Source organism: Mus musculus, chromosome 1, assembly GCF_000001635.26.
Source record: "Mus musculus strain C57BL/6J chromosome 1, GRCm38.p6 C57BL/6J".
Classification (NCBI taxonomy): Eukaryota; Metazoa; Chordata; class Mammalia; order Rodentia; family Muridae; genus Mus; species Mus musculus.
In genome coordinates, this window is record NC_000067.6 from 105652475 (window position 1) to 105665030 (window position 12556).

The following is a 12556-nucleotide window of genomic DNA, read 5'->3' on the forward strand; positions in this document are numbered from 1 at the left end:
ATGGAATTGGGTATCTGCATGTATAAAAATGCAGTAGGTGCTCTTAGCTGCTGAGCCATCTTTCCAGACCCTAATTTTTCTTTAAAATCTAATTTCTTAGTTATTATGAAAGTGTTAGTCTAAAACAACATTTTCAAGATATTCTACCATTCACATGGCCCACGACTAGTAGACAAAGCTCCAAAGGTCAACAAAAGGTCAAGAGTCACCTACAGTGACTCACCAAACTAGAAACGGTTAGCAGGCTTTTGTGGCTCCTAACCTAGGGTTCATTGTACCTTAACAAACACAAATTTTTAGAGGGTTATTTAGAAAAAGAATTTTAAAAACTTTTATTAGCCACTCTAGTACATGTAATTTCTTTTAAAAATAACAAGATACAACACTGAATGCTTAAGTTCATATAGGCAGCAAGCGAAACCTGAGATGAGTTCACTCAGAAATACATTTTCAGGACTGTAAATAAGAATGTATTTCGTTATAAGGCACTGCATAGCAAATACCTCCCAGGCACAGTGTACTCCCTTGTAAAACAGGACTTGGGCACTGAAGCAAGAAGGCCTAGAACAATGGACAGCCTGGGGTATATAACAAGACTTGGTCTCAGAACAAAGCAAAGCAACATGCACCTTAACTTTATCAAAAACCCACGTATCCAGTTTTGTGGCATCGTGGGCACCAAAATCTTCTCTTTGAGCATCGTAACTATATGTATAGACATGGTCACCACTAGCACCTGAAAACGAAATTTGAGGAAAAGAAAAACTTTAGTAAACAACAATAAAATTTTCAGCTATCATAAAACATGAATTAATCATTTATCTTATTTTTGTTGTTTTGAGATCATCTTGGTATGTTGTCCATGCTGGTCCTGAACTCGTATCTTCAAATTACCTTTCCTTTTAAGCTTCCTGAGTTCTAAGATTACAAGCATGTCCCCATTATACCTGGTTCTACATCAAGAATTTTATAACTAGCCAGAATTAATGTAACATGCTTATGACAAGAATGGAAACATAGAAGAAATAATTAAATTTTATTTTATGTGTCATGAGTCATGCTATATACATCAACATATCCTTTTTTGTTCTCAAAATAACATATTTAAGTTACCAAAGTCAAAATTCTAATATGCAACAAAATAAAAATAAGTTCTGAAGCTTGTTTCCATTTAAACATGTACCTCTTAAGAGGTTACAATAAAAAATGGATGAAGATAGTTAGCATCATCCTTCCTAGAGCAAATTCTGAAACATTCCATGTGTCTTAAAATTGTAAGTATTTATCTCAACTTAAGGAAATAAACAGCCTGGAATTGTAGTGTGTGCCTGTAATACAAGCATTAGGGCAGTAGAGACAAGAAAAATTTCAAGGTTGATGGTAGTCAGACCGTGTCTCAAAAGCAAGGATTGGGGGAAGAAAGTCAAATGCTGCTTATTACCAAATAAAGAGGTGGACAAATATGTCAACCTTATAAATTTATAAAACACATATTAAGAATCTATAATCAATTTCTGGGATATGGATATGCTTTTATATGGGTCATGAGAATGATATATCATATAGTGATGACAGTCTACAATACCAACTCAGTTCTAGTGATCCTGTGCCTCTGCTCAGCCATTCTACTTCCCACATCCCAAATGTAGACATAGAACACTCCTACTGGTTTGTATCTTATCCACTGTGACCAGAAGTAGGAAGACTGATTTGGTAAGCCACAGTAACTTAATCAGTCCTCACTGCTTCCTAAAGAAGGAAACATATAAATAGTAAATGGGACTTGTCCAGTGAAATACCAGTCTATGAACAGCATAAGTACAATTCTGAACACATATTTTGCTTTCCGAACACAAAATTTTCTTCAGTAGTTTCACATATCTATGCATACTGACTAGTTTTGTGTGTCAACTTGACACAAGCTAGAGTCATCAGAGAGGAAGGAGCCTCAATTGAGGAAATGCCTCCATGAGATCCAGCTGTAAGGCATTTTTTTAACTAGTGATCAATTTAGGGAGGGTCCAGCCCATTTTGGATGGTACCATCCCTTGACTGGTGGTCATAAGTTCTGTAAGAAAGCAGACTAAGTCATAAGCAAGCAAGCCAGTAAGCAGCACTCCTCCATGGGCTCTACATGAGCTCCTGCCTACAAGTTTCAGCCCTGACTGAGCTCCTGTCCAGACTTCCGTCCTCCAATAATAGATTATGATCTGGAAGTATAAGCCAAATAAATCCTTTCCTCCTCAATGTGCTTTCTGGTCATGGTGTTTTATTGTAGCAATAGGAACTCTAAGACACTATGCTATGTATAATACTATAAAATCCTCCCATTAAATGAAGTGACCAGTCACTTTGCTCCCAGTAAAAATCATCCAGGGACAAGAATTACAACCAGCTGACTTTTTAAAATAAGTGAATTTTCTAGTCAAGAGATGTTCTTTTACTTGCAGATTTGTGCATATAAACAAATTCAACAAATCAACAAATCAAAATTCCAATGCAGTGAATTGTATGTGATATTTCAATATGTTTACTGACACATTAGTATGATATACAATAAAATGGCAAAGTTTTGTCACAGTAAATAGATTAGTCATTTTTTTCATAGATGTTTGAATATATAAAAATTTATGTGACTATCTACTGGCTTTTTTAACAAATTATTTAAATATGAAGAACCAGACACCAACACTGTTCCCATAAAGAGAACACTCACTTTGATAAATAGTCAAATGAATCATTTAATTCTAAAAATAAGCTTATTAGTCAAATGAATCATTTAATTCTAAAAATAAGCTTATAAGGTATAATAACTATTACAACACATTTTATATAAAGGAAAACTAGAGCTCAAGTTTATAAGGCTGTTATATGATAGGATTATATATCATTCATTGAATTAAAAATACTAACCGTGTTACATAGCAATATTTAAAATACAACAATGGAGAAACCCTGTTTGTTAAACTGACAATCAAGTCCACTGTAGAAAACATTTCTGTTTTCAGAGTTCATTTATTAATCTCTAGAAATGAATAAATACAACATAAAAAGATAAAATATATGCCAGAAAGATGGCTAAGCAGGTAGAGGCACTTGCTACCAAGACTGGCAATCTGAATTATATGCCTGGGATCCACATGATAGAAGGAAAGAACAGACTCCTGCTGGTCGCCTCTGTCTGTCCTGGAACTCACTATAGAGGACAGGCTGGTTCCAAGCTCAAAGAGATCTACTTGCCCCTGCTTCCAGAGAGCTAGGATTAAAGGTGTGCAGCATAACACATCTAGCTAATTAAATTTTTGTAGATAAAGAATTAAAAGCCAAGCGATCGAGTGTAGTTGACTAACACACTAGCCTAATACTTAAGAGGCCCTGAATTTCATCCTCAATACTGCAAAAATGGAAGCATTTACTTCTGACTTATTTGTTACCTAAATTACAATCAATGTCTCTTACCTTTGGCAAACATGGGCAAGATATCTGGACTCCCCCAGCTCCACGTGTACTTGCTTTCATTAAAAAGAGAGTCAAATTCTACAGGATTTTCTTTCCATCCTTTGGGTAAAAGAAGCAAGAAATAAGTGCACAGTAAAATAAGGCCTGAAAGCAGCATTCTTCAAATAGTAATTGAGGACAACACATAAACTCATAGATTGTCTTAGGAATATTATACGCCTATCTTAATATAAGTGGTAGACAATTCACTTCTTATTAAAATAATCACTTTTAAATTCTGGATTGTAATACATATCCATACATACATGCTTTTTCGGTAGTTCAGGATATGGACAGACTAAAGTTTAATTCCAGAATCAACACCAGGATGTGCTTATGTGAGTAAGGCATATTCAAAGTCTGGAGACATGGCTCAGAGGTTAAAAGAACTTGCTGCTCTTGCAAAACCAGATGACCTGGGTTTGGTTTCCACCACCAACATTGGGTGGCTCACGGCTACCTGTAATTCTACTTCCAGGAAGTTGAATAACTTCTTCTGATCTCCATGAACACTTGCATTCACATTGTGCACAAACATACAAGCATACACACGCACATGTATACACACACACAGAGCACACAAATAAATCTTTAAAAAGCACACTGAGTTTTCAACTGATGTCATGATTCAGTGGTAGGAAAGAGTGCTTATATGACAAGCATTTTATTTATGAAATTATTTCAGATCACAACCTTTGGCAACTGCACTGACATCCTCATAAAATCCAGCTATCAAGGCTACATGGCCAGGCCGAGATTCTGTTGGCACACGTGTGTGAGATACTCCCCAGCTGCCTTCATGCATTATAACATTCCTAAAAGATAAGTGATATGAACAATTAATATACGCTAGTATTAAAACTCTCATTAGGCTTTAAGATTTTTATACAAGGAATCAAACCAAAAAGTTAAATTGTAAAATGGAAAGGAATCTCAAAACGTACTTGAGACACTCCTATACTGTTCACCAGTTCAATGCAGTAGCATGAAGGAGTCCAGGCAATATGAACAAAAAAAATCACTCCCCTACTACAGAGAATCAAGAGATAACTACACGATAGTGTTTCAAGCCACAAAACTGAGGTGTTTGGTTACACAGAAAAAGCTGATATACAGAATTACTTGATGTGAAGATGGTATACAGCTATATAAAAGAAAGTCCTTTTCTTAACATATGTGGTATAGTGTTTGGTGGAGAAATACCACATTGTCATATTTTCAAATTGTTCAGGGAAAAAAAAACCTAAAAATTCTACAATATGCACATCCACAGTTATGTGTGTAAGAAAAAAAATTCACGTAATTTTAAAGTGGGAAAAAAAAAATAAAGGCCAGGCATGGAGGTACATGGTCTTAATCCCAGGACTTGGGAGGCAGAGGCAAGCAGATTTCTGAGTTTGTGGCCAGCTTGATCTACAGAACAAGTCCTAGATCAGTCAGGGCTACATAGTGAGACCTTGTCTCTAAAAACAAACAAACAAACAAACAAACAAACCAAAACACAAGTTTTAAAAAAGTTTTAAAGATGGTCAATAGCAAGCTGATGGTCATCAATTCATAACATAATCCCTTTTCAAACTGAAGCTAATGTATCTAAGACACACCCCCTGAACCCGACATCATCTTTACCTAATGAAAGGTGCTCTGGAGTTTCCATCTTCATCTAATTCATAAAGAGTATCTGCTCTCAGGCCATCAGCAACAAATAGCACTAATCTTTTTGCTGGAGGAGGCAAAGGTGTAAACTGGGGAGTCATTCCATGAACCAAAGGAGATGTAAAATAAATGTCAAAGATGGAAGCGAAGAACACAAAATGGATAAGCAATCCCAAAGCAAAAAACAGCAGCATATCCACACTGGGCTACCTGCAAGAGAAGCTGAAACAGACACACCTGATGAGGATCTTTCTTCCTTATAAACATCAGTCAAGGCAGGATACTACACAACTAACAACTTGCCTTTCATTTACAATGGTAACAATAAACATTGTTTAACAACTTAAGACTGAAATAAAATATATGTTATAGTACACCAAACAAAAAGAAAGAGTTCAATTAGGATTGATAAACTATAACAAATTCAGTTACCTAGTAAACTATCAAAAATTAGCAAAGGAACCCAAAATAAAAGGCACTGAAAAATTAGTTAGGCTCATTCACAGGAAATCCTAAATAGCAAAAATATATATAATTCAGGACATTCTTGGTTGTGCACACAACACTTCCTACTCTTAGAATTTAAATATATTAAATTACAACTTTAAATTTCTTGAGTTAATTTTTTTTAACTTTGGTAATCATCTTAGGGGAAACTGTCTGACTCTCTTGAATATTAACGCACATTCTATCCATTTTGCTGAGTTACACACAAGAAATTAAACTATCTGTACTTCAGAAAATCTGGACTCTGTAAATAAACACTTTATTTCTCTGAACCAAAAGGTTTATTTATTCATTGAATACAAATTGTGTGTCCCTAGAAAAGAACACCAAGAAAGGCTATCAGAGGTCTGATGAGCTTACAAATACTAAAGAAAGAAAACCAAGCAAATTGAAATGTTTAAATAATACTGTACGATAGGGTCCCATTACACCTCAAAGATCAAAGTGACAATAAAACTTTTTCAAGCCAGTCTTTTGTTTTGTTTTGGTTTTGGTTTTTTTTTAAATAAATTTATTTATTTTATGTATATGGGTACACTGTTGCTGTCTTCAGACAGACCAGAAGAGGGCATCTGATTCCATTACAGATGGTTGTAAGCCATCATGTGGCTGCTGGGAATTGAACTCAGGACTTCTGGAAGAGCAGTCAGTGCTCTTAACGGCTGAGTCACATCTCCAGCCCAGTCTTTTGTTTTGTTTTTATTGGTAAATGTGTCTACAGATTAAGAAAGAAAACACTAGAATTTCTTACTTGAAGCAGTATTTGATACAAATAATGACCTTGATCTTGAAAATATGAAAGATAAGAATTATGGACATATCTTATTCTTCCTGGTCTGAAGAATTAACTATCATAAGGATGGAGAATGTCCTGTAAAAAGGAAAGAGGCACTTAAAATATGCTTATCAAATACAAACAAATTAGAAAAAATAAAATGAACCAAAAGATCAAACTATAAAACACCTTTTTTATTCTAAGGGTGAACAGAGTATTGAAGATTCCTTAGTAAACACATGCAATTTCAAATCTAATCTCTCAGTGTAATGTTGGCTTCGTTCCTAGTTTATATCATCATTAGCCTACACAGTGGGTACCAACATGGTGTTCTAAATATTATTAATGGAGATAAAGAAAAAATTAGCCAGGATTCTATTACCTTCTAAGTCAGCAGTTCTCAACTTGTGGGTCATGATTTCTTTGTGGGGTAAGACGACCTTTTTACAGGAGTCACTGAAAATAATTGGAAAACAGGTATTTACATTATGATTCATAACAGTAGCAAAATTAGTTATTATTAAGTAGCAACAAAAATAATTTTATGGTTGGGGTCACTACAACATATTAAAGGGTCACAGCATTGGGAAGGTTGGGAACCACTGTCGTAAGCAAATATTTGTCAATAGTTTCTTTAAAAATTTTATCTTATCTCTATTTTTATGGAGGCAAACACATTTGTATACTTTTTAAAAAATAGATATTAACATTTAAAAATGTTTTATTACATTTTGTGTTTGTTCGTGCATGTATGCATGCTTGTGTGTATATATGTGCAACTATGTGTGCTTTTGTGTGTGCAACATATGCATGTCATTGCACAAATGTGGAGATCAGAAGGCAATGCTGGGACCAAACACTGGTCTTCAGGTTTAGCAGCAATGCCTTTACCTACGGAGTCATCTTGTGGGCCCCAGCATTCGCTTTTCCTTGAACATACATTATTATTCTCTTAAAAACAAACTCCTCCCATATATCATGTCCCATTACCACATTTTTCCCTAAAATGAATCTTGACTAACAAATCCTAAACTGGAAAACACTGATGTAGTTTTTGTCTTCAATTTTTGACTACTAATAGCATCTATGTGATTAAATACAATAATATCTGTGGAGCTTTGGATTTAGCTCAGTGGTAGATTTATGGGTTTATTCATAACTGACTTTGATGATTTAATGTCTGCCTTTGTCATTTCACTATAATTCAAAGACAGCAGAAAAGGTCATCATCCGCATCCATCACATTACTATGCAATGATCATGTTTGCTCAAATCTAGGATTACATTTCAATGGCAATATGTGAAATAGTCACTAGAGGTCGCCTTGCTTCTCTCTTTGGGTTTCCTGGATAAGGTGTGTTAAGCTTCAAAGATACTTTCAAAATAAACCCCCAAACGCCAATGTTTTATGATTAAGTAATTTATTATATATGAAGGAAGTTACAGTAATTTGAAGTATGACTATTCACATACACTATCACATTTTCTCCAGCAATATAACTTTTTTTCATAAATGTAATCACTTCTTATTCACAATTATTAAAAAAGAAAACTTCACTAACATAGTTGTTTGGAAACTTCCAAAAACTTCCAAAAAAGTGCATAACTATTAAAACTTAAAACACACCTATGCATTTGCCTATACAAATATAGTTTATATCCGTGAGATATACACCACAATAAATTAAAAACTAACAAAGTATTAGAAAATATCAAACACTAAATCAAACAAACTTTGCATTTATATTATTTGTGGTTATTTAGGACTATGGAATTCTAAAATAATTTTAATATATAAATGATTTAAGTATTTAGGAGAAAAACCCTATCTTTTCTATTTTTATTGTTAAGAGACAAACTTCAATGACTATCCTTACTTATTCAGGTAAGATGTCAGCCCTAAAGACTTTGACCTAGGTCAGTCTTCCAAAGAAGAAAGACATTTTCCAACAACTATTAATAAATTATAAGTAGAGGGCAGAATTTCTTAATATCCCAGTGTGTGCATTAAAACTATTCAAGCATGATACTGAGAGGCAAAGTACCCTATGGGAAGATGGTTCAGCTGATTTGTTGAGAACTTGCAGTTAGACAAACAAGCCCTTAGTTATAGGATAGGAACTAGAAGCACTCCAGATGGTAGGTCAGCCACTAAACTCTACTTTCAACTTAAGACTCAAAGGCAAACCTTTTAAACCTATTTTTAATTTGTGCTTTCAAATTCAGTCCCTAAATTCATGCTGCTGCCTCTTTTTGCCCTACTGACATAACTTTCACAGGCTCTGCTAGTCATTGATACCCGTGTTTCAAAAACCTGCCAAATGTCCTCAGTATCCAGTATTTCATTGATTAACTGACTGTACTGGCTGGTTTTGTATGTCAACTTGACATAGGCTGCAGTTATCACAGAGAAAAGAGCTTCAGTTGAGGAAATGCCTCCATAAGATCCAGCTGTGGGGCATTTTCTCAATTAATGATCAAGGGGGAAGGCCCCTTGTGGGTGGGACGATCTCTGGGCTGTTTGTCTTGGGTTCTATAAGAGAGCAGGCTGAGCAAGCCAGGGGAAGCAAGCCAGTAAAGAACATCCCTCCATGGTCTCTGCATCAGCTCCTGCTTTCTGACCTGCTTGAGTTCCAGTCCTGACTTCCTTTGGTGATAAACAGCAATGTGGAAGTGTAAGGCGAATAAACCCTCTCCTCCCTAACTTGCTTCTTGGTCATGATGTTTGTGCAGGAATAGAAACCCTAACTAAGACACTGACCACACTAACATTTGCTGCCAACCAGCTACCAGGCACTGTGGCAAGAACATTCACAATTCTATGTACTTTCATTATCTCTCTGGGCAGATGAATGTAAGAGAAGATGGGAGAATTTAGGTCCAAACATTTTCAACGTCTCACAATAAATGATATGTATATGATGTGCCCTTCTATTATTTTAAGAGCAGTTTTCCTCAGGCACCCTAAAAGTATATTTCTAAGCATCGCCATTACAAAGAAGAAGAAAATACACATTTCTGCTCATGTTTTTCCCATGCCATTCACTAATCCTCCATTCCAAAATTTGGTTACATTTTTAATCTCTTTGACAATATCAAAGTTAGAACTGATACCCCCTTTTGCTAAGAAATGTGAAACATTAAAATATTGCTCATTCTATACTATTGCCATGTTACTGAGGATTTTTTTCCAGATTCATTAATAAATAGCACAGTACAGCATTTAGTCCAACGAATTGGAAGCTAAAAGTCTTATTTAAAAAAAAATCCTTACTACTAACACTATTTTTAAATTGCTTCACAATGTAGCAAGGGTCTTTATGGTCTTTTACTATTTGGGCTAACTTTCTCCCCATCTCCCGGTCTCCTATGCTCATTTAAACCACCCACCCCAACCTCCAGTATTCCCCCTCCCACCTTCATATCACATGTAACATACTTTAAAAGCTCCTGTTAAAAAGCCCAAATAATAACTATATAGTAATACCAACCAAAGAAAGCATTTCAGAGCCTCATTCAAATGAAATTTTAGTTTCCTGTGAGACTGATTAAACTGAAATTAAAACCTACACTTAACTGCTGGGATACTTTACATGTAAACCGGTAACCAGACCTGAGGTCATATAACAATGCTCTATTTTTATTTTCCACAAAGATAAAGGAGATACTTCATTATATATATCAGAGCAGATGGTTAGCACTGTTGGCTATTTATTTTGTTGTCTGTTAGGACCTGGTGTTAATAAGAACTTAATTCTAAAACCAGGAAAAAGTGGCATTCTATGTTTAACAAAATAGAAGATATGAGGGCTAGGAGTCTAATAGCGACAGGGAAACTTCTTATCACCTCAAACTACAATCAAGGAATAGCATAAAGGATAAATGATATTCCAAACCTACGAGTATAGTTATGTGCTAAATGTTTCATAAAGGCCATCAAATCTCTCTACAGAGTACAATTTTTTAAATCGCTAAAATTTGATTGATCCATAAAGAAAACCTCGATTCTAGCCTAAATGGACTTAGCAAGGTTTCAGGGGATTGTGGAAAAGAATGGTTTTGGACAAAAGATAGGTGATACTTGTTCCAACGAATGTGTCCTAGTGCAGTGGACATGACCAGGCCACTGAAGCGGCCCAGACAACTTAGTTGTACTGAAGAGATAGCGCTGATAGTTTGAAAAGTTCCTTTGATGTAAAGTGTATGTTAATTTCCATGGGTTTACATATTACTTAGTTTGTCGTCCAAGACCAGGCTGTTCACAGATGAGTGTAAAGGCATCTCGAAACTCAAATGTTGCAACTTCCGTCCAGGCTCTATCTGCACCCTTCAGCTTTCTAAGTCCTATTCCCGGACGGAGGGGGCGGGAAGGCGCCCTCCTTAACCACAAGGAGGCCATGCCGTCGCCAGATCTCCAGGGGAGAGAGCAGATGGCTGGGAAACTAGGGAAGAGCAAAGAAGCCAGATTCTGACCGCTGCTCAGAGCACTTGCTATCTGGGCGGTGACAGCAAACAGCGACAAAAAACTGAAGCGTGAAGGGAGAAGCGGGCGTGGGAACACCTTAAGTGCAAGGGTCCCGGGACTTTACCTGAGAACTATCCGGCTCAGGCCCAGTCTTGGGAACGGGACCTCCTCAGAACGAAGGCAGGACCCAGGGCGGTGAAAGATGTCGGGAGGGTTCCCTTCAACCCTCAAAAACCACAGCCAAATCGTACCCCTCAGCGACCTCCACCTCTACTGCTCCAGGGAACGCCCCCAACCTGCCCCAGGCCTTCGCTGCTCTCGCGATAACTCTCTGGCCAGGTCCTGTAACTCCAGCCAATCCTCGAGAGCTTGTGGGCGGGGTCTTATGTTTGAGCCTGGAGCGGTTCCTTCGATCTTGCCACTCCAAGGCCAGAGGTGGGTGGGGCTGAGGCGGGGACGGGGCGGGGCGAAGATGGGACCAAGCCAGTTCTCGCGAGACTAGGGACCAGGAAGACGCCTGCAGAGTCGGCTACTGGTGCAGCAGCGGCTGAGACGGGAGGTGCTGCTGCATACCGGGCTCCTGCCTCCCAGTCCGGCCTAGGCTCTAGGTGAGGAGAGGTGCGGTCGGCCTGGGCTGCCTAGGTGGTCGGCGGCTCTCGGGACCTAACGGGGATTCAGGCTGAGGGCCTGTCGGGCCAAGCAGGGAAGCACCCACATTCCTGACAGAATAAGATGGCGGCGATGGCGCCCGGAGGTGGTGGCAGTGGTAGCGGAGTAAATCCTTTCCTCAGTGATTCGGATGAGGACGACGACGAGGTAGCGGCAACCGAGGACCGGCGGGCAGGACTTCGGCTGGGTGCCGGGGTCGGCCTAGATCCTGGTTCTGCAGGCTCCCTGTCGCCACAGGACCCCATGGCCCTGGGAAGCAGCGCGCGGCCGGGGCTCGCTGTGGAGATGTCCGCCGCCCCGGCGGCTCCGGGGGGCAGCGGGGAGACCCCTGCCCGATTGTCAATCGATGCCATCGCCGCTCAGCTGTTGCGCGATCAATACTTGCTGACCGCCCTGGAGCTGCACACCGAGCTGTTGGAGAGCGGCCGCGAGCTACCACGACTGCGCGATTACTTCTCCAATCCTGGCAACTTCGAGAGGCAGAGTGGGACCCCCCCAGGGATGGGGGCGCCCGGGATCCCTGGCGCCTCCATCGTCGGAGGCGCTGGAGGTCGGGAACCGAGTACGACGTCGGGCGGAGGACAGCTCAGTAAGTAGGCGTCGCCTGTCACACCTGCAGATGGGGGATTAGAGTTGGAGTGCAGCTGAAGGGGATTGTGGGCGGGTACTGAGTCTAGGGTCGTCTTGAGAAGGGAGAGTATGTTGAGTGAGATGCGAGGTGTCCTGTGTACTGCAAACAGAAAGATCCTGCTGTAGCTCTTCTTTGCATTGGTTTCCGATCTTTGGCAGGTGTTGTACAGCTCCTGGCTCCCCGTTGGTGTTGGGACCTATAACATCAGGGTTTCCAGTTTATTGAGTATTATGGCACTCTAGAAAGCTTCCTTATTGCCTGGGCATTTTTCTCTAGGCAGTTTTCCTTTTTTCCCCAGGCTGTTGAATCACACTACGAGGAAATAAAATGTTTCTTAGTAATTCTTTGACTCAAG

The 12556-nt window shown here is 38.8% G+C and overlaps 2 protein-coding genes across 25 annotated transcripts in view; one reads left to right on the forward strand and one right to left on the reverse strand.

Moving 5' to 3' along the window:
• Positions 1–11267, reverse strand: part of Pign (phosphatidylinositol glycan anchor biosynthesis, class N) — a 145321-nt gene extending 134054 nt beyond the window's left edge. For 4 of the 8 annotated variants that reach the window (XR_387175.3, XR_387174.4, XM_006529676.4 and 1 more), the window contains exons 1-7: positions 11026–11243; positions 6819–6892; positions 6413–6532; positions 5128–5376; positions 4192–4313; positions 3460–3558; positions 630–736 (exon numbers count right to left, since the gene is read on the reverse strand). Coding sequence is in view for 4 of the 8 variants with exons in the window: in XM_006529676.4 (XP_006529739.1) it covers positions 630–736; positions 3460–3558; positions 4192–4313; positions 5128–5348 (549 nt within the window). In the remaining 4 variants the exon portion in view is untranslated. Of the gene's footprint in view, positions 1–629; positions 737–3459; positions 3559–4191; positions 4314–5127; positions 5377–6412; positions 6533–6818; positions 6893–11025 lie in introns of all 8 variants that reach the window. The other 4 variants (XR_003955701.1, XM_017321076.2, XR_003955700.1 and 1 more) reach the window with 3 other exon arrangements.
• Positions 11268–11368: 101 nt separating this feature from the next.
• Positions 11369–12556, forward strand: part of Relch (RAB11 binding and LisH domain, coiled-coil and HEAT repeat containing) — a 91289-nt gene continuing 90101 nt past the window's right edge. For 10 of the 17 annotated variants that reach the window (XR_001784195.2, XR_001784196.2, XM_006529501.4 and 7 more), the window contains exon 1: positions 11371–12159. Coding sequence is in view for 12 of the 17 variants with exons in the window: in XM_006529501.4 (XP_006529564.1) it covers positions 11634–12159 (526 nt within the window). In the remaining 5 variants the exon portion in view is untranslated. Of the gene's footprint in view, positions 12160–12556 lie in introns of all 17 variants that reach the window. The other 7 variants (XR_387169.4, NM_173187.4, NM_029349.2 and 4 more) reach the window with 4 other exon arrangements.